General features: G+C 41.8%; 1 protein-coding gene across 3 annotated transcripts; it reads right to left on the bottom strand.

Moving 5' to 3' along the window:
* Positions 1 to 17: 17 nt before the first annotated feature.
* Positions 18 to 22,809, bottom strand: slc38a10 (solute carrier family 38 member 10). 3 transcript variants are annotated; one of them, XM_037755012.1, is made up of 18 exons: positions 22,566 to 22,809; positions 22,175 to 22,405; positions 19,654 to 19,771; positions 19,408 to 19,453; positions 19,148 to 19,241; positions 18,823 to 18,966; positions 15,397 to 15,521; positions 11,342 to 11,444; positions 10,989 to 11,171; positions 9,594 to 9,705; positions 7,073 to 7,179; positions 6,814 to 6,967; positions 5,179 to 5,343; positions 4,700 to 5,101; positions 4,505 to 4,591; positions 3,633 to 3,653; positions 3,115 to 3,255; positions 18 to 2,308 (listed from the first exon to the last, which is right to left on the bottom strand). In XM_037755012.1, exons 2-18 carry the CDS (start codon positions 22,262 to 22,264, stop codon positions 1,077 to 1,079), a joined length of 3,324 nt encoding a protein of 1,107 aa, XP_037610940.1. In that variant the 5' UTR covers positions 22,265 to 22,405; positions 22,566 to 22,809; the 3' UTR covers positions 18 to 1,076. The 3 variants fall into 3 exon arrangements, with proteins under 3 accessions (XP_037610940.1, XP_037610939.1, XP_037610941.1); XM_037755011.1 differs by lacking the exon at positions 15,397 to 15,521 and adding an exon at positions 16,335 to 16,459 and having other exon boundaries at positions 22,566 to 22,808; XM_037755013.1 differs by lacking the exons at positions 3,633 to 3,653; positions 15,397 to 15,521 and adding an exon at positions 16,335 to 16,459 and having other exon boundaries at positions 22,566 to 22,807.
* Between the last annotated feature and the right edge of the window lie 1,480 nt (positions 22,810 to 24,289).

Genomic DNA, 24,289 nt, shown 5'->3' with positions numbered 1-24,289 from the left:
AGACCAACAGACATGGATGCAATAGAGATGTTTTTATTTATTCTTATCAGCAACATGTACAAAAATACAATGCACATAGAAAAATAGCCTCTCGTACAAAGCAAAGGTCCAATGTGTGTTGAAGTGCCAACTGATGGAGGATTTTTCAGAGAAGTTGGATTACAAAGAAACACTTCAAATTGAGTCCATATGTCGTTCCACTGTCCTTCACACAATGAATGTACAGGTCTGTACGTTACTGTACTCTTCAGTAAAAGTGAAAAGCAAAAAAAAAAACACAAATTTGAGGAAAGACTGCCACATTTTTGTTTTGATAAAACAGCAGCGTATGGATTGGAAGGCACTGATAAATCAACAAGGGAGTGATTAAAGATGGAATGATTGAGTCCAGCTGCTTCATTGTCCAGTTTATCAAACAGGAAGCCTACACTATATATATTTATACCTCGTAGCTCCAGCATGAGCTTGAATTTAGTTACTTTCATTTGAAAGTATAGCGAAACAACTCTTTACCAAGGCGCCTGAACCCACATTACATCCAATATGTGGTAAATGTAGGTTCAGCGAAACCTTAAACATTGATCACAATTTAACATTACAACATATTACAATATATACATCTCAAAAATAACGGATAAACACAAAACTAAACAAACTTTGAACAAACAAATTCAGCACAGGAGACGAACACAGATCCTACAAAAGCTGGTGAAAGAAACGGAACTCAGGTGACTCAAATACAAACATTAATACATCCACCCTGACACTACATAGAATGGTATTTGCATAGATTTATGTACATTTCAACAGTAACCTCTTCGAAACGATCCTCCCTAAAGACAAAAAATAAGTTAATATTTACATGCACTTTGTTCTTTGATAAAGACTTTGGGTTATTTCCGGAGTACACGGTATCAAGAAAGAGAAAACGGTTCCTCTTTAGTTCATAACATTTCTGAAGGCAAGAGAGAATGTAAGGCAACGATATCATGGTCCACAGTATTAGAAGTTTCCTTCAGGTGTACAGTGTGCGTTGAACTCCGATCTTTTGAGTGAGAATGTGTGTCTGATGTGTGTTATTTCGCTCCCTCATCCTCCGAGGCCTGTTTAATCTGCCGCGAGTGCACCATTGCCCCGGCCAGTAGCTGCTCCTCCAGGGCCGCGTGCAGGTCTGAGCCTCCCAGCTCCAGTAGGGGCTCCAGCCCCGGCACCCCCCTGGGCATCCCGGTCTCCTCCGGGGGCCCTCCAGCCTCTCTGGGTCCCGCCGCCCTGCGCCTCCGCCTTAGATCCATCCCTCCCTGTTCCCTCGCCTTCTCGTTGGAGCCCTGGGGGCGAGCCTCGGCTTCGACGGCCCCGTCTTCTCTGGGGTCCGCCTGAGCAGCAACTTTCTCTTTGAGGTCTCGTCCTCCTTTCTTCAAAGCTTCGCCGCCTTCCCTCTCGGCCCCCTGCGCAGCCTTTCTGTCTTCTTCGGCTCGCTCCAGCCGGGCCAGCCTCTCCCGAGCCGCCTCCTCCTCCTCCGCCTTTTTCTCTTTCTCCGCTCTCTCGGCTGCTTCACGCTCTGCGTTCTTCTTCTCCTGCTGAAGTCTCTCTTCTGCTTCGGCCTTCTCCTGTGCGAGTTTCTCCTTTGCCGCTCTCTCTTTCTCCAGCTCCTTCTCTCTGGCCAGGTCCTCTCTTCTCTCCCTATCCACTCGTTCTTTTTCCACCAGCGCCTTCACTTCTATGTCTATCTTCTCTTTCTCCGCTCTCTCCTTCTTCAACTCCTGCTCTGCGGCCAGCTCTGCCTTAAGCTGATCTTTTTCCAGTCTTGCCTGAGCCTCTTTCTCTAGCTGTACTTTTTTAAGATTTTCAATTTTCTCCTTTTCCTTATCCAGGCTTCTTTCTTCATCTTGAAGTTGAGCTGCCTTCTCATTTTGAGGTATGGGCTGACGGTCATCGGCTCTTTTCTTTCCCAGCGGCACTCCCTTCGCCCCCAGGTCACTCTGCTTATGGGATTCTCCTCCAAGTGCAACATTGTCATCCTCCTTGTAAGCTGCTTGTACAGCTACTTGTGGAGCCCCGACCTCAGCAACCTTATCACCGGCCTGCACTTGATTCTGGGCCGCAGCCTGAGGCACGGCCACACCAGCACCTGCTCCAGCTGCAGCTGCAGCACCCGCTCCGGCTCCGGCTCCGGCTCCAGCTCCAGCTGCAGCTCCAGCTGCCTCCTTAGGTTGCTTCAGGTCTGAGTCCAGGCCAGACTCTTTGGGCTTTGCTGCTCCACCTTGCACCCCCTCCTGGATTTCTTTCTCTGCCTCACCTTCAGCAGCCCCTTTAAGTAAAAAAAAACAAACACTTTGTAACATTTATTCCTTAAATTGGACACTACCACCTAATGTCATGTCTGCAAAGTTAGGGCAACTAGATCCCAACAAACCAAATGTGGGACAAAGAGTATGTTTGTGTCGGACAATGTGGGACATGTAAGTTACCAATGCTGAGAGGTAGTCTACTATTTTGACATACAGTAATGTTGGACTTAAAAAATTAACATTTATATTCTGCGTCATATTTGGTAACATCTCTATGCTTTGCCTTCTGGTTGATTCATTTGCACACTGTAGACTGTGCAGGTTACTTTGTCGGTTCATGTCATATCCCCCCCTGTGTGAAATTGAAAACTAACTCTGGCAAATTTTGCAAAAAAACTCTGACAGTTGTCTTCCACCGGATTCACCCAGTTATAAGTAGTTTCCCCATCTTTGTTGTAGCTCTATTTCCTTTTATGTGTGGTAGTTTCCATCATATTCCGCCAAAATCTGCATAGCGTTTGACTTTGTTCTTGGCTCCGAAATTTTCCCCGTTGGGCGTAGCGTAGCAAAGACAGCCAGTTAACCTGCACATGACCTACGTGTGCGCAGTTTGATTGACATCAAACAGCCCCGTGATGACAGCCTTCTCTGCTTTCTTCACAGCCATTGGATAAAAGCCAGATTTTTAGAAAAGCGTCTGTCTTGCAGTGGTTTTACTTTTGAAAAATATGTGGAATGTGGGACAAGTGATAAAAATGCTTTGCAGTCCCTCATAAAGCGGGACACCTGGTCCCCCTATACTGCGAAGCATTAAGTGTATACGCACCAGCAGGTTGTTTCTGGTGGATTTCCTTGTGTTGCTCTTCTATGACGGCCAGTAGTTTCTCCTGCTGGTCGAGAAGTCTCTTCTGTTGCTCTTGCTGCTGCTTGAGCACCTCTAGAAGCACGGCGTGGTCGAGCTGGCCCTCTACAAGACAGAAACAAGGAATTAAAATAAGTCACAACTTGCTCTCAGAACATCGCATTAGTTACGAAGATGTAGGGCCAGTCTCTAGGTGAGAGGGGAAGGGGAATATTCCACTATGGCTTCGTACTCTCTCATCGATCCATTCAAACATCTCTAGATTGTGAGCCTTTAACATAAAGTAAATGGGCTGCTGTCGACACACAAACTATGTTAGGGGGGCAAGGTGAGTGGGTGGATTCTACGCTGGCACATTATTTAGTTATATGAGAATATATGTACCGTATGTATATGCAAATATCTATTAACTTGGCCCACTGAGTGAATGAAATTTGAGGAACAGGCCGAGGTAAAGAGAAGAGGCAAGAGGGAATTCATACCTGCGACAAGCTTTTTTATCACTGTGACAGGAGTCCGGCAGAGAAAGAAAGAAAGAAAGAAAAGAGGGGTAAAGATGGAGAAGGAGAGAGAGAAAGAGAGAAAGAGAGAGAGAGAGAGAGAGAGAGAGAGGGCAAAAGTAAACAGAACAAGAAAGTCAACAAAAGCCAAAAAAGACTGTGTGGTGCATCAAGCCAGGTCAGGAAGTAGGAGAAAGAAATGGATTTGAATATTCTCTGCTGGGTTTTTAAGAAACATTTGTGCCATCGAAAAAGAGGCCCAATAAGCAAGAACAGATTACAGAGATTAGATAACGTAAAATAAAACAAGCAAAGTGAAATAGGGAAAAGAGAGATAGGGGCATAAACAGCATACAGCGGATCCACAGAAAATAACTTTCCTGCAACCTATCTCCATCTCTTGTATTTTAGTTCTTACATACATACTTGTAAAGAACTAGCTAGGAAATACAGTGATGGTGGTGTCATCCCCCCCCCCCGCTCCCCACTTAGGGCTAAACAGAGAACAGTCATGTGCTGTGTTTCATAGGCTATAAACACCATTACGTTCTGGTAAATGGAGGCTACTGTCGGTGGAGGTATCATCACCTCTTCTACATCAAATTCTTGCTGTATGATTGTTGAATGTAAAATGCGTCCCAACTCTGAAGTTAGCGGGACAAAAACATTTTTGTGCAGCTATATTTTAGATGACATCACATCCAATCCACTGTATACATTTTAAAAAAAAATGACAAATGTATCACCAAATGATTGTGATGTGTGCAACTTGTTGACCTAAGACTATTAACTCCTGTCTATGCCCCCGGACCCCCGGATCCCCGGACCCCTTGGACGTTTTCTACTGCACTCACTGTCCATCTTCTCGTCTGCTGCGTCTTTGCTGTCTGCAGCTGGAGCCTCCTCTGCAGCGGGACGATGCTCTCCTTCAGGAACTGGAGCTGAAGGATCGACAAATATCACCAGGTCAATATTGCATTTTCCTACAACTGTTTTTTTTTTTTAACCCAGCTGCCTTAAACTAGAGTTATACAGGAAGTGAGACTCACGTTTCACTGCAGCTTCTGGAGCTTTGCCCACTTGATTGACGGCCTCGGCTGGAGGATCTTTCACCGGATTGAGTTTCTCGACCTCGTTTGGCTGGGGAATTTCCCGCTTTTTGTCCGCCTCTGCACCCGGCTTCTCCATCACCTCGTTGGACCGGACTTCACCTCCGCCCAAATCCACTTCCTCTTTCCCCACAACAGCCTCCGCGGGCTTCGCTTTCCCTTCGACCTTGTCGTCTTTTTTGCCCTCCACCTCCAAACCTTGCTCTGCATCTCTTTTGGGTTCCTCAGGTTGTTTCTTGTCCTCCTCCAGCTCTGCGTTGTTCTTTCTCGTGTCCACCTGGACCTCGTCGTGAGGGATGGGTGGCTCGTGGCGATGGGCCTCGCCCTCTGGCACGGCGACACCTGGGAAATCAAAACATCACTGATTCTACACAGTTCACAATCCAGTGAAGATTCCATCTTTGGTTCAGTTTCCTCACCGGCGTCGGGGCGGTTCAGCTGCGCCTCTTCCTCCTTCTTCTTCCTCTCAGGTAGTTCCACTGGTCCTTTAATCTGGGGGGGCTCCCTCTCTTCTGGTTGGACCTCCTTCACAGGTGGAAGGTCCGGTTTTTCTATCTCCACTGGCTTCTTGTTTTGAGGATTGTCTACATGCAGACACACAAATCACAATCAGATTACTGCTACTGGATGTCACATATTCCCAACATACTTTAGACAAACTGTGTTCCCTGTTAAGGCAAAATGAAGTCCTTTAGTAACAGATTTATACAACCATAAAAAGTTGTTTACGCTAGGGTGTGTTTTACTCTGGTTTAGTGCTGCTGCTGGTGAGCTTTTTATTTGCCTTTGCTGCATTTTTCTCACACAGCCAGTATGAAAAATACGACACACATAACTACGACTAAATTAAGAAAACATAAATTTGACACCTCATTTATTCCACTATTTTCTCTTGTCTGAGAAAAGTATTCTAGTGCATTACTATTAAACACCGGCCCTGACATGCACTCTTTATTTTCTTGTACAGTTGTGTTTATTACACACATTAACTGCTGGCAATAAAATAAATTAACGCCTCGGTATATCTCGCATGAGCTGTGCGTACTGATGCTCTCAGATGTAATTGATTTTCAAGCCGACTACATCTGGCGTGTACGTCCACTAGGTGGCAGCAAATACTGACAGTGGCAAAACTGATGGTGGGGTGTGATAATAGAGCAAAGGAGAGAGAGAAGAGAAGAGAGAGAGGGAGTTGAATAAAAAACAGGTGTAAAGGTCGGAACACCTCGAGTCAAAATGTGAGGAAAGAATGCAGTAAAAATCAAACTAGTTCAGGAAGAAAGAATCATAAAAATGGAGGCAGAAAGTCTTTGCTGGTGTCGGTGAACAGGTTAGAATAATATGCCAGTGATGAAGCATGGGGTAAGGAGAGGAAGTGAAACTAAAAGCACCTAAAACTGTGAACATTAACTCTTCCTCATCTCCATTTCTACACCCCTCTACCCTCCCCAAACCCGTATCACCCTCTTCCCTTTATACAGCCAGAGCTTGCAGGCATTTTATAGCTGCCACAGGAGATATGGGAGGGTGGGGGGGGGAGACGGGGGTGTAGACAATGTATTTTGGGGGGGGAGGGGGTGGCAGGAGAAATGAACAGAGGAGAGAAATTACTGGAGTTTGAAGGGCATCACTCTCGCTCCATCAATGTCAAGCACTCGACGCTGCTCTCAGATATTATCAAGAGGTTATCTCCTCACCCTGCCTGTCTGCCTACCACTCACTCTGTCTGTCTCCATCTTTTCTTCTCACACAAGAAAGAAAACCCTTTCTTTCGCCGTGGCTTTGTGCTTTTGTTTTTAGTCTCGCTGGCCCTTTGCCACTGGCTCATATTCTCTTTACGTTTAGGTCGCTGTAGTCCACGGCTTTGGAAAATATAACAAGAAATAAACACGTCTCTCGTGCCACCGGTGCCTTTTGCCGTGAAATAATTACATGCAGCTCTGCTGTCTGATCTCAGACGCCGCAACAACCCCTGCTCCGGCCCCCGTTGAAGTAAATGTTTCCACTCCCTTCTATAGTCCATCAGGTGATTGGGAGCCATAAGAGATCTTTACCGTGCATCCCAGGGAGGTCCGGTAGCGGCAGCTCGTTCTTGACAGGTGCCGGAGGAGGAGGAGCTTGGATCTTGATGCCGGGACTTCTGGCCGAAATCGAGAGGGTGGTGAAGGTGCTGATCAGCAGGATGCCCAGACCCACCCAAAGCACCAGCTACACGACAGAGAGGGAGAGGAGAGAGAAGCACAGCAAGGTCAGTGAATTAATAGATTTTCACTGAGTAATTGATTAGGAGAGTGCTAATTCTGACTATGTAACCTGAGAAATGATGCTGTTCTTCTGGATCTTTCTGTAGATGAGAGCGGGGCATATGAAGCAGATGAGGCTGCCCATCGTGGCTCCAGTCAGACCCAGGATAGTTTCCACTAAAGAGAGAATAGGGAAAGAAAAACACAGAGGTCATTGTGTGGTCCTGTAGAGCAGTCATTCCCAAACACTGGGTCGGGATCCACAGGTGGGTCGCAGGAGATTTTATTAGGGTCTCCAAATCAATTTGCACAATATTCAACATTTATATCTGCAGTATACCCTTGAGTCACTTTTTACATTGAATCTAATATGAAAGGCGAGCGTACATTCTGTTTGTTTCACTGATGAGAGGGAAAAAAACTGCACCTAAATGCATTTATTTGGTCTCATTTATAGAGTATTTAACATGTGTATATGTTTTCAATAACACATGCATAAAATAAAGTTGTGATTTGTCAAACCTTTATCTCTTCGAAAGGGCTGGTTTAGCTATTCAAGATAACATGAAGTGAAGCAGAAATGGCTGTAAAAATGGTCAGGAACGTTCATTTACGCATATATTTGCTCTTCTCACGATTTATAGATAAGGCCTATTATGAATTGGGTTGTGATGGTTTGTCATTTTTAAAAAGTGGGTCCCCAGAAAAAAAAAAGTTTGGGAAACCCTGCTGTAGAGTGACTCCCAGTAAGGGGTGCTTACATGTATGTGGCAGTTATAAATAATGCATGTTGAAATAATGACCAACATTTAATGGATAAACAGGTGAAATAGTTAGCTGAAAGTAATAGATAAATGATTCAAATAATTAGATAAAGTAATGTATAAATGGTTGAAAGAGCCAGCTTCTGCCACTCACAAACTGATCTTAACATTGACTATAAATTGTATAAAAATAATATTATAACAATAATCACTTTTTGTGGTGTAACTTAACATCCACATTAAAATCAGTTGAGATGAACACATTTGGAAATCGACAGGTGGTGTCAATAAAGGGGTACTTGAGCTCATCTAACAGGGATGTGGGGCTACGTTAACGTTAGACAGAAAAGGTTGGGAACCACTGCTGTGGAGCTCACTGGGCCAAACCATGGACGTATAAAGAGAACTGGATACAGCGTCGGGGTCCCGTTCATTCCTATGAAAGTTGCTGTGGCGCGTGAAGCAAAAAAAAAAGCTTGACTTCCGAGTATAAAATTATCTTCCAGCAATCTTTGGCATCCATGGGGCCCATAGAGCAAGTAGCGTTTCCTTTAACCCCGCCTCCCAGCTCTCAGTCTGGGAGAAATAACTCTGTATTTGGCTATTAGTGCATTAATGCAACTTTTAGGACCTAATGATTTAAATAAGGGCTATTCAAGTGTTCATACTGGGTGGTTAATTCACCTCAAAAAAAATTATACACCGAGTTACAGACGTCTCTTTCCCAATGTAAGTCTAGAGGAAAAAGTATTTTTGGGCCCAATGGCATCACATGACGGACACGAAAGTTGTGGTACCGCCGTTTGGAGACTGTTTGGCACTCTTCCTATTGGCTTTGGCCAAACATGGCATCAACATTGCCAGAGTTGTGGGGTTTGCGTCCTGCTAAGCTCACTGTTGCTTATCTCTTCTGCTAAAAAAAAAAACCTCAAAGCAGTTCCCCATATCTACGCTCTTCATCTCTAGCTCCATTCATACCTGCCTCTGCCATTCATAACCGGCACCCGCCCAGCCCCAGGCTCCGATCCATGACACCCTGCTCTTGGCAGCGCCGAGCCCCTGGCCCCACCCCTGTCTCCGTGGACCGCGGCCGGGCTGGGTGTCGGGCCTGGAAACCCATCGTTCATCCAGAGGACGGACACCATATTGTCTCCCTCAGATTTAGTGTCCATTCTCCCCAGGGTCCTTACCTCCCTTCTCCTCAGTCTATTAGTCTGATTAGATACACAAAGAGCCAGCCAAACCCGCTGCGTGTGTGTGTGTGTGTGTGTGTGTGTGTCCACCCAATCAAAAGTTTAACAAACAGCCACCATATAAAAGGATGAATAAAACATAAACTCATTCTAACCTTTACATCTCCACCATTTTGGAGCCGTTTGTGAGTGGGATGGAAAGACTCAAAGAACCTGACAGAGAGCCAATATCGGTGTGTACATATATTTGTGTGTGCGTGTGTGTGTGTGTGTGTGTGTGTGTGTGTGTGTGTGTGTGTGTGTGTGTGTGTGTGTGTGTGTGAGAGTGAGTGAGAGAGAGTCTGGGAGAATAATAGCCCTATCTTCCCGTCTGCCCGTCTAAAAGGAGATAAAAGTTAGGGTCCTGATTTAAGGACTGTGTTAGAGTGTGACAGTCACTGACTCGTAAAGTCACATTCACACACGTCGTAAAGCTCCCCGGCTACTCCGCCCACATAAAGGAACACATGCACCTTAAAGACCTCCAGTCAGCGAGCTGTACACATACGCACACACACACACACATACAAAATTTCAATCCATTCAATCCATGCCTGATTGTTCTCACACACACACACACACACACAGGATGTACCGTTGGGGATGAGAATGCCTCCCAGCATGGTGCCAAACACAATGCTGAGGGTGATCATCTTGAAGCGCAGAGGAGGCATGTATCCCCCGGCAGCAAACGTCCCATCCTTCTGCTGTGAGACGGAAACAAAGAGGGGGATGAGAGGGACATAAGGAAAGACAAAATTAAATCTCAAATTTACAATTAAATAGGGGTTTTTTTTAGGGTACGATTTGATTTTTTGATTTTCCTTGTGCAGAATATTGCCTTATTTCTCATCATCATATTGCCAAAAACTACGTCTGGTTTTCTCTAAAAACACAAGCAGGACTTTCTCTACCTCTGGCAGAGCCAATCGTTTACCGGTTACCTATGGTGCAGCTTGAAACACAAGAAAAACTTTCAATATTGTATATGCAACACGTTTTTTGTGTAAAAAGCTTTTTACAAGTCAGATGTGTTTATGTCTGGATACGATAAGAATTCAATTGACGTCACAGTTGAGCTCCACAGCAGGACTTTCCGGCAAGGTTATAATTGAATATTTAATTTGTTTTGACTAAACTAGTTTTAGTTTAGTTTCAGTTTTTCAGAAAGGTTTATTTTTAGTTTCTATGTATTTAGTTTGAGTTTGTTTTTGTTAGGGCCAGGCATAATGTCTCAGAAGTAAGTAGCCTAGCAACATATACATACAATATACATGGTTGGAGAGCTGTGTAGGAATGGCCATAATATTTAATGTTTAATCTTTGCATCGATCTTCCGATGTGAAGCAATGGCGTGGCGTAGCGCCGTCTCCTGGAATGTCAAATCTGATAAGTTTCTGTGGTTCAATGTCAAGAGAGTTGACGGAAATTCATGCTGTCTCCTTTTTTTTGGTTGTGATATATTATAGTTAAAAAAACTAAAATACATCTATTTTCATTTTTTATTTTATTTTTTTTTTTTACCATTTTTTTTGTTTCAGTTTTTTTTTTCTGAAAGGATATTGTTTTTATTTAGTTTCAGTTTACTTAAAACATTTTTCACTGCTTGTTTTTCATTCTTAGTTTCAGTCTCAGTTTACTATAATAACCCTTTAAATGGAGCCACATGTTTCTGTTTTTATTTATTGTCAAAACTGCATTACAGAGAGGATGGGAGTGCCGGTTCCACAACAATAAGGCAGCAAGTTATAATTAACTTGTTATAATCAATTTACTTCAAAGGAACAAGAACAAAGCACAAGTTAGGATTTACAGTATGTTCCAGTATAATCCAGCCAACGCCTGCGGGAAAGGGAGCTGTTGTTACACACATCACACACTAACTTCAGTTTCTGAACTTGTATCCAAACCTTTAAACCATCTGCATTATGACATAATGCACTATTATTAGTAGTATAATAATAATAGTAATAGTAGCATTCAAGCTCACCTGCTGCTCAAAAAGCATGGTGTTGATGGCCTGGCGGCAGGGCAGGATCATCATGGGGAATCCGACGGCCACGGACATCATGAAGCCAACGCGAATCATCTCCGTCACCAGGTTGGACGGGAAGTTCATCAGCACGTTGCCAGCGATGTTCTCTGTGAAACTGACGTAGCCAAAGAAACCCACCTGGTTCAGAGAGAGGTGGAGGGAACCAAAGACAGGGTTGGGAGGAAAGCAAAAAGGAAGAAGATGTGAATATGTAGAACACCAAGACATTAAAAAATAGTAACTGTGTAACAGCAGTGGCAAATGCAGCCAGTGATGGCGGTGGCTCGTGGAAGTTCGTTTCCACTCACAGTGATGTAGAAGATGGTGACCACTCTGAGGGCCGAGATGAAGATGGTGCTCATGCGTTTGACGGACGGCTCGTCCAGGCTGTCGTAAGTCGGCAACACCTGCCTGTGAGAGACAAGCAACACAACAACTACACAATCTGCATGCTGCGTGACTCAAGACCACACTCATACTGCTCTCTTGTGCATTCATGTGCTGTCCGGATTATCAGATACACATCTTTTAGTTATGGGAAGTGGCGCTCCCAAGTCTAGCAGGGAGAGTCAGGGAATGTAGTCCCACGAACAGCCGTCAACATAAGGCCGTCTAGATATCTATTTATTTAAAATGTGATAGTGGGAGCTGCTCTGTAGATTTCTTTAATGAGCAGCCATATGGAGGCCCATTTGTGCCACTCAATGATCAAATGATGCATGTCTCTCCTCATGTTCTTGTCTGCGTCCAACTCAGACGAGTGATTTATTTTTTGCTTGTTTAGCCCATTTAAGTTTTAACACCGTTAGACAGTCATCATTAACACATCAAATTAGATTTACTAAACTGTAGTCAGATTTGTGGTTTCACTGATGTAAATCTGCAGATCATCTGCATTGTTTGTTCATGAATGAAGTTCACAACCAACTTCTGCAAAATAATCTCTTTACAAGTCAAACAAGCAAATAAAAAAACAATGTGTAGCTTGCTAAATTATTTTGCTTTGAGATAATGGCCTCATGCTGCAGCTTAAGATAGCATCGACCTACAGTATGGGTGATAAGAAACAAAAAAACTATTTTTCTGCAACAGAAACAACAAAAACTGATTGAAATAAACGACAGTTTGCCGTCTCCCAACCTGATGGGAAAAAGATTGACTCAAATTATATTAATTATACTAATTTAGAGTGAATAACTTGTTCTCTAGCTCATGTTTTGTTTCATTTATCAACTCTCTTTTTACAATTCATCCACCAACTGATTAAGGATTCATTGAATAATTAAGTGATAATTTGTCTTGTGATTTATTAATTGATTAGTTGATTATTACCAGCAAAAATGGGCCCCCAAATCGCTTGCAAGTCCGGACATCAATATACCAGTAAGAACACCTGACATGCACATGAATGCAACAAGATTTTTCATATTATGAATATAATATAAATATAAATGAACTAACAATTCATGTTTACAAATGTTTTAAATGCAGTAGATGGATTTATTGTCATGGCAGTGGGGGTGTTTGTCTACATACAAGTGTGTGCGTGTGCGTGTGTGTGACACAGAATGGGTGACAGTAGTTAAGGCTGAACCTGAGTCTGTCTGTCTGTCTCTAAACCCAGGTATCTGTCTCCCGCTGTCATTTTCTGTCCTGTGCTCTAAGAGAGCGAGGCTGCGTGGAGGGGACCGTCGGCACACTAACCAGTAAATTTACAAGCTTTATATATATATATATAACAGCGAGTGCCTGGCAGCTTTTAGAGCATTATAAACTTTCCTGGCAGACTCTTCGTGCTCACCTCGTCTCTTTCTTTCTCCCACTCCCTCATATATATGTGTGAGAAACAGGGAGAAGAAATGAGAGAGAGAGTGAGAGAGAGAGAGAGCGAGAAACCATAACTTTCTCTGCCTCTCTTTCACACACTCTGGTTTTATGAGCAAGTACTGTCCCGTGGTGCTTTTTCTTGACGCTTGTTTAATCTGCACGCCAGTAAATCTCATAGCCAAGGTTAAAGAAAACGGCATATTGTAAGTGGGGAGCTAAAGCATCTAATGGTCACTCAATAGTCCGGACTCGGAGGCTAATGTGTTTTTTTGCTTTAACGCTGCCCTTAAATGGAGGAAATATGACGGAGAAGGTCTTCAAAGCGAATGTGGGGAAGTGTGTGTGTCGGGAGGGCTCGAGCGTGCGCTGTAGATAATATCATTAACTGGGAGTTGAAAGCATGCTGACAGTAGTATCACAGAGGGACATTTTCCGCCCGCACATGTTTTTCTTATGTCCCTCTATTATGAGCTAACTGCTCAAACGTGCAGCCAGAAACGCAACGGGGCCAGCTTCCCATCCCGTCATAATGGTGATGTTAAGTAATGTTTTAACTGAAAGTAAACACGTTTCATGAATGTAATAAAAATCCAATGTGCTGAGAGCTGTTTAATCAGCCTGTGAATACATCAGTGTGTTGTCTGTAAGGTGGCGGCGGTCCAATGTGTTGATTAGTGGTTTGGCTTTAGCTGCCTGCCGCCTAACGGAGCGCTCGCCTCGCTCAGGCCTGACCGCAGGCCAAGAAATCGCCCTGCCAAGTATCACTCAGCAGCGCTGCTAGTGGGAGCCGACGCAACAAAACACACATGCACAAACACACACAAGAAGTGCACGCTTTCTTCTTCTTCTTCTTCTTCTTCTTCTACACCTCACCAGCTAATGAACACGCCCCACCATACCATAATGTTATGTTGGCTTTGTTCGATTACATGAATTAAAGTCTCGTTTCGGTCTCGAGGCTTCGGTCACCCACTCCTGCCACGTACCTCACTCTCTCTCTCTCACACACAAACCCACAGAGCAGCACCACCCAAACATCTGGCCCCTAATGACCTCACCATAACACTCCCTGCATCCTTTCCCCAGCACTGCATTCAAATCAGAGATAAGACTCCCCAGATTAGAACCTTCACACGTTACACTTCACCGCAAAACCCGGAGCAAGCGCTAAAGCGTAGAGGACAGGAGAAAAGAGGCAGTGACAGAGCATGCAGATGGGTGAAGATGGAGAAATAAATGGATACGGTGACTCAGCGAATGCTCTGATTAAGGTGTAAGAAGTGACGTGTATTGGTGTGATCGCTGCAATCACTGCGGGGGAAAGTTAATGCAATGCGAAGATTGGCGTGAAAACCCTCTTACTATGTGGCATTAAAAAAAAAGAATCTCAATGTTTGCCACACTAGCTAGGTCAGCGTCCGTGTGTATTTTAAAAATGTCATTATTTCATTTAAAAAGCTGATTGGAACATAAGACAGAAAGTTCACCAAAAGTTTTTATTCTCCTTTTTTTGTTAGCCAAATTTTAATTTGTAGTTTTGTGACATTTAAAAAGGTAGGGTTGGTAGTGCTGTTCAAATATTTGTTGGTATATTTGTTGAAATTCTCATTACATCCTAACAGCAATCAATAAATTAAGTGTTCTGACAACAAAAAAAGAATAAAATCTGGTATCTGTGGCTGTCGCAGGACTGTAATAAACCCGTCCAATCATTTAATTTGGCCCGGATGAAAGCTGACAGCTGTGAGTACCAACAGCCATGTTCATTGTTTACGTTCATAATGATCATTTTAGGGGAGTGGCTTTGGAGGGAACGTGCTGTCAGTGTTGCCCACTTGGCGACTTTCTCTCTAGATTTAGGGACTTCTGGAGCTAGTGCTGCTAACTACTTTCATTGGAAAACAGTTGGCAAAACTGGGCTCAGTTTTTCGGTTGGATCGTTTAAAAAAAATCTAGTGTGCTCTTGCTAGTTTCTCAGCATTAGAAACCTTTAAAAGGTCAATTGACAACTGAACGACACCGTTTTCCAACAAGTGTTTGCTTTCCGTATCTGTCAAATTGAGTTTTATTCTTGTCACATCAGAATAAAGTAAAGCAGTTTAAGTCTCAGCTTTAACTCTACAGAGGGCAGACGGTACGGTGGAGCAGAAACAGATGAGCTGACTGTGAAAAGCACATTAGCAAAAAGAAGCAGCCTCCCTTTGCAACTACAAAATCCCTCAACAACCACTTTATCTCCACCACAGATCTGTGTGTCTCTTTACATGACAAACCCCTCCACTCTGGCTCAAAGCAATAATGGAAGTGCACATACACTAATTATGCTCAATTTCTACATGCAGCAATGAAGGATTTGATTCACTGTGCCGCTGCAGGAGTGGACAGTGGAAGAGCCCCCGTTTGATCATCTACCCACCACATGATTTTTAGGACTACGGTCAGATTTTTTTCCTATTCTCAAGCTTGATTCGAGTCTTGTTTGAGTTTCATTACATGGTCCTGTGCGGGTTGGAGGGGGGGCGGGATGAGTACTTACGACTGACAGGCGAAGGCCATCCCACAGATGGGGAGACAGCGAAACACACCCTCCCAGCGCACCAAATAGACCTGCCCTAGCCACCAGCCACTGAGCAGCCCGTGTTTGAACGAGGACAGCACCACCTGGGGGAAGGAGGGAGGGGAGGGGTGGACGGAGTTACGGCCCGAACCAAATGAAGACAAGTGGGGGGAAGAGCACGAAGAAGAGGAAGGGGGGGGTACTGCACCCATGCTGACGGCTCACAGACAGATAATGGAAGTAATCAATGAGGAGAGAAAACCAGAGAAAATGAGGAGAGGGAAACAACAAAAGAGACATGACGAGAAACCGCATGCTGAACCAAAAAAACCTGTCAAAGCTGAAAAAAAAATGAGTAATGGAGGTGATATAGAATGAATAAAAGTGAAATCATAAATTTGATCAAAATAAAAAGGCTTGTGAAAAGGTAATCTAGACACAAATTGGCCCCCACAGGTTTTCCATCAGCATGTGTTTCCTACGTCTTGCTCTTTTAATTACCTGAAAGTCCCAAAAGGACAACAGAACACTCCAACTCCCTCCAGCCACCCACAGCCACACCCAGGCTGCTCATCCTGGGCGTGGGGCGGTGGTGGGAGGGTCGGCAAAGATGAAACTTTCACCTCAGTATGTTACATTTCTCTGCCTTACTACTGCCACCAAAAACACACACACACACACACACACACACAAAAACTCACAGAGCTCAAATGGCTCAGACCAAACCCGAATTAAAAAGGTAAAAAAATGGGGATGATGGAGAGGAGTGGGAGAAGAGGTTCAGATAGGTGGGAGGGGGTGTTTAAGGAGCATAAAGTTGCAGGGGAAACATCTGGCTTCCTTCACTCTCCAGCCCCCCCCCCAACCGCCCTTAACGGTGGTGTTATTTCGGGGGTGGTTTCCGTTGGTTTACTTACGGGTGACAGCAGAAGGTTGTGGCGATAATGGGCAGGCACTGAATGACGCCCTTGAAGCGCCACAGGTGAACCCGCTCCACCCAGGAGCCTGAGATTATGCCGTAGCGCAGAGACGACAACACTATCTACAGCAGCAGCAGCAGTTGGGACAGAGGTGAGCAAACAGAGGATGCGGAGGAGGAGAGGAGAGGAGGAGAGGAGGTAGTCGTGAGGGAGAGCAGAAGGAAACGAGAGGAAAGGAGTGAAGGGGTGCAATGAGCAGAAAAGGAAAAGGTAGGATGAAAGGAGGGAGGGAAGGAGATACATCACTGTTAGAGGGTTAGGGGTCTGGACCGGGCTGGGCCTGGATCTGAAGCCAGACACACACCACACCACTGCTCCAGGTTATCGCCATGCTACGGGAGCTACGCGTCACTTCACACAAAGAGACTGTAAACATCAGTGAGAAGCAGCGATACGGGTCAGTGAATCAGAACCACACACACAAACTCTGTGTGTGCATTTAAAGAGGAAACAAACTGAATCATATGAGGCAGAAAACTCCTGCTGGACCGTCACTGGAGTCAAACTTTTTAGTATGTTGCAACTCCGACACACGCTTAAATGCGAACAGCGGAGCACTGAACGTCCTACTGGAAAGAGTTGTACCAGTTGTAATACTGATAGCAAGTGTTTATAATCCCAAAATGTAATCCCTGCTGTACTGATGGCTGTTTGGACTAGACTGTTCACATGAAAACATGTCCATTTCTCTGCTGAGTTTGCACTAGAACTGAAATCTTTGGGATTTGGACTGCCTGTTGGACAAAAACAGCTATTTGAAAATGTCACCAAGGTATCTAGGAAATTGTGATGCAACATTTTTTACCATTTTATAGACTAAGTTTATTCAATTCATTAGCAGAAATTCAAGATATTAAATCGATTATGAAAAAAAAAGTTGCAGTCCTAGTTTGCACAGCGGATGTATCGTTTTCACCTTGTCAAACAAATCTAAAAGACTACTGCAAAACAACCATGAATCTTCTAATTTTTCCAGTTTCCTGAAGGAGCTAATGATCATCAAAGGGGAACACCACCTAAATTAAAAATTCCAATATGTTATTTCCCTGGACTAGGAAAGTTCAATCAATATTTGTGAAAATGAGCTTCTCTCTGTCAAAGCCAGAAACCAGAGAAGTGAGTCTCAAATGTGTGATGTTATGAGGTATAAATTCTGGAGCTGCTCCATTGACAATGAATGGAGGCTAATTTTGTTTGTTTTCTTTTTTTTATATACCCAAATGAGCTTTATTTTATTGTAGTGTTGTCATTTGTGAAACAGAAAATGTTCCCATATACTCAGGTCAATCCCCTCGGTGCTCTCAGTGTCATCTACAACATCTCTCCCCATTCATTGTCTATGCAGCTCCACACTTTATACCCTATGACATCACATATTTGAGTTTTAATACTCTAGTTTTTGGATTTGGGAGAGAGTTGTTCATGTTAACTGATATTTTTTGGACTGTCTTAGACCATAGGATTAACATATATGAATTTTGGGCATAGTTCCCCTTTAATGTTAGTATTGAGAAATATTGCAGCAGCCAGCTGCCATAGCAGTTTTGCTTTTCAATGCTGATTGACTGTTGCAAAAAGATATGTACAAACATAGATATATATATATGTGCACAAAAAGGAATGTTGTGCTGACTTAGGATGTGAGAATAAAAGTCTTCCCTAAAAAATACAAGTAATATAACATGCTGTACAAACAGTAATGACCGGGCTAGAAAATAATAAGTCTGAAATATATCAAATGCATTTGACGTATTTATAACTGGCAACAAATGAGCAACTTAATTCCCTTAAGTTGCAACGGTTTGTGATTTAGTGGAGTTGACTATGTGACCTCCATTTACTTTGCACTTACAGTTCTTAAAAATGTCTCTAGTGGCCACTTCCAAGTGGTGTCTCCTTCCCGGGGGAAAGCCTTTGTTTCAGCCTATAAAGAGCAGCGCAGCAATTGTTTTCTGCCTGATGTGATTTAGTGTGAATTTGCTCTTTAAAAAAAAAAAAAAAGAGGAGCGAGACAATATTGTGTCTTTAAGGAAAAGACATAGCTCTGTACAATGGGAGCAAATGAGGAGGAATTAACACAGAATACAACAAATTTATCCGAACAATATTCTGAAAATCAAATGAGTTTCAAGTTAAAACAGTGAGCAAGGTTAATGAAATGTGTTGCAGGTTATAAATGCATCTATAGTATTTATGTACTATTTCTGTGGGAAAGAAGACTACAATAAAGAGCTTCAGAATCAAGTCTAGTACTTTAGGAAAAGACATAACAGAGAACATAAAAACACATCAACAAAATCCCAGCTCTCATTTGACATTATAAACAAATGTAACATTCAAAAAGCTGTAAGAAAAAAGCTGTCCTCTGTGAGCAAACCAGATGCATTGTGAGGAGTGTAGCTTTGTGTTGTGTTGGTGGTCTCACCGTGAACATGAAGAGGGTGTAAAACATGAGAGCCATAGCGGAGAAGGACTGGATGGAGGACATCATGTTCCTCTGCAGACTCAGCGGGAGGACGATGACCAGCGACACTCCGATCAGCAGCAGCACGCGAAAACCGAAATTCACCTTAAGAGGACAGTGTGACATGACGATGCGTTATTGTTTCTTAAGAACTTACTTACTTACAGACTTGATAGCTGTTTTGATCGCTTAAGAGTAAAGTTAAGGGGGATGCAAAGGAGAGCGGTGGATATGAAACGTATGCTCAAAGCCTGAGGGATGAATATAGCGAATAATGATGTCAAACCTGTAAACCTAACAGCTGAGCGAAGAAATTGGAGCCCAGATCAGCTATCACAACGTAGAAGGCAATGCAGGTCCCCAACATCAAACCGATCATGCTGCAGGGGGAGAGAGAGGGGAGAGGGGAAAACACAATTAGTATTGTTAGTGAAATAAATCCACTTTATTTTTGTATGTCTATGATGATTATCTGTAGAAGATCAAGTCATAATAAACACTTCAACTACAGCATAATGTGCGTAGTGAATTAATAATAAGACTTACCTCATCTCCACCACGGTTTTTCCTGGTTTCCCGTAAGCGTGGAAGGCTGCAGAGAAAGGGAGTGACGTCAGTGTGAACCAACATGCGGTCAAACAAATGGCAGTGTCGGGAAAATCACTGTGAAGTGGTTTTCTGTAAATGAGGTTTAACTCTCTGCTGCTTGACACTATTTCATCTGTCTGTTCAGTCGCAATGGCTTAGTCCTGATTGCCAGTAATAACACCAAATTCTACTATCTAAACTCACCCAATCCTGCATATGTCCGTCTTTTGGTGTTGCTTGCCGTGTTGACGAGGAACATGCAAGACTTGTGGGTCATCCAGGAACAGAAGAACAGCAGGAGCGTTCCCAGCACTATCCCACACTGTAAGAGAGTTAGACATAGAGTTGTCCTGAAATCTGCTCATCTTACTGAAATACAAAACGCTAAATAATGTCCTTTATGAAATCAACCAAGCATCTGTTTTCAAAGTGACCTTGATTAAGCCTGGGTAGGATTACAACAGCAGCCCAAGGAGGAAACACATTTGCCAGTGTTATATTAAGAAGACTCAACACATTAAGGTGTATGGAAAGTAAGAAACATTATACACATGCTTCAAGATACAACAAAATAATGGATAGTTATAACATAAAAATATCAAATCAGTTTAATCTATGACAAAAACAGAAGAATTAGCTTCCAAAGAGTGTGCAATAAAGCACCTGTGAGACCTGTGTGAAAACATCACATGGCCACATTTTAGTAGGAAAACATTTCTATAAGCAATTCTGGTGATATTTTACTTTGCCTGAGAAGTGTGTTGCTGTTTTTTTTTTGTTTTTTTTTAAATCAAGAGTAATTCAAAGGCATAATAAAATATTATGTTATGTTGGGGGGGATCTAGCTTTTTTAAAAAGTGCCACCCCCATCCCTTATCTTCTTTAGTGGCTTCTGTGAAGAAATACCTAAAAATACTGCACAAATATTGAACGTCTATAGTACCTTTGCACACAATAAACTAACTGTTTTCCACAGTGTGAAAGGAGGGTAACGGTTTGCCCTACAGTGTTTTGCCAAAGGATACTTTAGCAGGGCTTTTGCAAACACAGAGGGTCTAAAACAAGTTTGCGCCGAAACCTGTAAGACGTGATGTGTTCAAACGATTTAACGTGGAGAGACAAAAGACTCTTGATGCTTTCTCACAACAGATGGAGTGCCTGTTTATGTTCAACAAAGCGTCAACTGATCTCATGAGGAAGTTGCCGGGCGATAAAAGTAACCCAGTCAATCGTTAAGCAAATTTACCTTCACATCGATGTACTCATAATAATGACATCACAAAACACACAGAGGCCAAAATGAAGCGCACGCCCATCAACATCAAGCTTAAGGTTACAACTTTGTGGGACTTTCGTTGGGGCTGTAGTGTGATGCTGTTGAATTATGTTGTGCTAAACTGAAAGGTGTTTTTAAAAATGTTTACCAGCTGTTTTATATCAATGAGTTTAGACTTAATATTAGAAACACCTCACTGTAAAATTCAACACCACCCCAAACTACTACTGAATGCAAATAACATTATTTTGATCAAACTGAAGCTTCACAATTTGTGTATAATTCATCATGTTTTTATAGGGTGTCTATAGCTACCTGTGTGTTGCTTGATATGTGATATTAATGGGATGAAAAAAAAGCTAATATTAATTAGGGCTGTCCCGAATACCATTTTTTGGGCTTTAAAGCTTCAGTGAGAAATATTCGAAGGTATTCGAAGCTTTGGGGACAGTGGTGCTGCCAAATTAGCCCAATATTTACCAAATATTTACCTCCAGAACAAAAACTAAAAGAAGAAACTTCTGATCAGACACAAATCTCACCATTGTGTGACTTATTGTCTACGCAAATGTAACCTGGTAGCTAATGTTTTAAAAGAAATTTCAAATAAGTTATTTGCTAATATCATCTATTTACCAGCAGACATTGAAATAAAACATATCAATTAACTTTGTATTCTTTTCCTGGAAATGTATTAAATAAATTACCAGCTATTGGGAAATAGCGGAATATAATTATTAAATAACGTTTATAATAAAGTAATTTTCAATAAATGTATAGGTAAATATTGGGGTAATTTGGCAGTAATTCCAAAGAAATTTCAAATACTTTCTAATTATCACCTAATTAACATGAAATTTGTGGACCTGTAAAATGAAGTGTTACCCTATATTTAATTAAGGCTTAAGAATTGATTTGTAAATATAATATTTCTTAATATAAGAAGGTCAGAAGGAAACATGGTGAGGCTGCTTTGAGCTGCTACGCTGCTCAACTGTGGAACAAACTTCCAGATGAGATCAAAGATACACCAACAGTGGCCACTTTCTAATCTAGACCCAAGACCAAACTGTTCTCAGACGCTTTTCTTAATCGATCAAATGCTGCACTTTACTGTCTTTTGATTGTTTTTATTATCCTTTTACATTTTTTCTTTTAACTTATACTTTTATTCGTTTTTATCTTAAGCACTGTGTGCTCTTTTATCTTGCTTTTATATATGTGAAGCACTTTGAATTGCCTTTGTGTCTGAAATGTGCTATATAAATAAACTTGCCTTGCCTATATATAAGGAAAACCTGTCTGCCATGGTGGCAGGTGCTAATTTCATTCCCTGTACAGGATCTATACTGCTACTTTAAATAAATTAACTAAATACTTCTTCCACAGCTGTATAGACAGGTAAAAGAAAGGCTGGTGAAGGATGTTGACATCCTGCAGGTGACCCACCTGTTTGAAGCAGAAGGGCATGGTGAGCACACTGACTCCCACGATGCTGTTCACCACGTTCATGATGAGACCCCAGTTAGACGCCGTCATTTTAACCTGCTTATTGACTGCTGCTCCTCCTTTAAGTGAGAAAATGTGAAGTGCAGCGGTGTGATATCAGGATATCAGGTCCACAGCGGGGACTCAGGGACTATATTCTCTGACTCCTCCGCCGACCAGTGACGTGGCGCTCTAACGGGGGAAACACACAGACAACTGAGTTTAACACACTTTCCTGGTTTAGTAAAATACACGCTAACACAAACATACATATAAAAATGAAGAGCAACATGTCATAAAGCCTTTAGCTACCATTTACTGTTAGTAGTTTCATTAGTTAACGTTAACTCACCTTTCTCTTCTTCTTCTTCTGCGTGCACAGCGTCGTTCTCCCGTCTACGTCATCATCCCTATTTTACCGACAGTAAACGACCATTCATGGTTGAAAAATTGCGTATTTTTGTGTGCTAGTGTATGAGCAACAAGTTAATGGAAAGTTGGGTGTAAGATAATAGTGACAACTCCAACCCTGGCTGTGTTTCTGAACGCGTATCCAGGAAGTAGAGATCATAGTCGAGGAAGTGAGAGAAGATGACCCAGCCTGCTGCTTTCATCACCATGGAAACACTCGAGCGCCCACTAGTGGTCACATGACAGTCATGAACACACTTCACTCTTCTCCTTTTTCTCTTACAGCTTTATATCCTTATATTAAACCAGTTTAGAATAAGGTATAAAGACATGATTTTCTCAAGGTACAGGGATGAAGTGGGGGTTTGACAATCACAAGGTGTTTACAGGGGTTACTGTTAATTTATTTATTACTCTTTATTTATTTATTGGTTACTTAATATTTATTCTGTATCAGTCTATTTTCCTGTTTTTTCTGTAAAGAATAATGCAAATTTGTGGATATTTGATTCTGGGTATAAGAACAATGTATGCATGGTCGGATGCTGTGTATTGTATATATGTATATATGTATATATATATATGTATATATATGTATATGTGGTATGCAGTGTGCACATGTAGTGTAATGTGCAGTGTATGTATGTGTATGTATGTATTTGTATATGTATATGTATATGTATATATATATATATATATATGTATATGTATGTGTATGTATATGTATGTATATGTGTGTGTGTATGTATGTCTGTATGTATATATTGCATGTTGTATTGCATGTGCATATTGTATATTATAAATTGTATATTATAAATAATAATTTGTGCATATAAGAAAATATAACAAATAGTAAATATGATTAAGTTAAATATGTAAGTAATAAATTGGTATTCTGGATTTATAACACATTTATATTTTGATATGGATAATTATATCAGTAATGAATTCATATTGCTGTATGACACAGATTAAAGGTAATAATTATAGTTAGAATAATTATAAATAATAATAATTGTAGTTAGACAAATTTTGGAAAATTTAATTAGAGTATATGTATGGCTCAATAAGGAAGCTGGTTAATAATTAATAAGTGACTTATGGAGAAGGGGTGGGATTCAATTTTGCCTTATGAATAAAGAATTTGGCTAAAATTAATAAAACATGAATCATTAGGTCCAATTTGTCCTCAAATAAAACACCAACAATAATACTATTGATGATCAATAGAAGTTATTGCTGTGTATTTGCTTCTTAACCATTCCATGAATTGTTTCCAGAACATCTGTGTATGGGAGCATGAAACAAAGAGATGCTCTGTGGTTTTAATATCACCTTTACAGAAAACACACTCATTGCTCTCAAAGCCAAATCTTAATTTTAAAAATTCACTGGAAGGGTAAAAATTATTCATTATTTGTGGTGAATTTCTTTTGTTTTGGTTGGGACAGGGTATTTGAAGAACTTTGTTCTCAGTTTAGATGTTGTTGGTTGGTCAAAAATACTCAAAATATTACCTCTTTAATACTGAGCAGGATATAAATCATTTGTTAGACCTTGTGAATTTGTTGGAACACCTTTTATCAAGAAAATGACTTCCATTTATTAAAGGTAAGGGGAGATGAGATGGGGACTGAGACTATAACGATATTTGTTTTGCCTGAT

The sequence above is a fragment of the Sebastes umbrosus genome, chromosome 20 (assembly GCF_015220745.1).
Source record: "Sebastes umbrosus isolate fSebUmb1 chromosome 20, fSebUmb1.pri, whole genome shotgun sequence".
NCBI classification, from domain to species: Eukaryota; Metazoa; Chordata; class Actinopteri; order Perciformes; family Sebastidae; genus Sebastes; species Sebastes umbrosus.
This window is presented reverse-complemented; position numbering and strand designations above follow the sequence as displayed.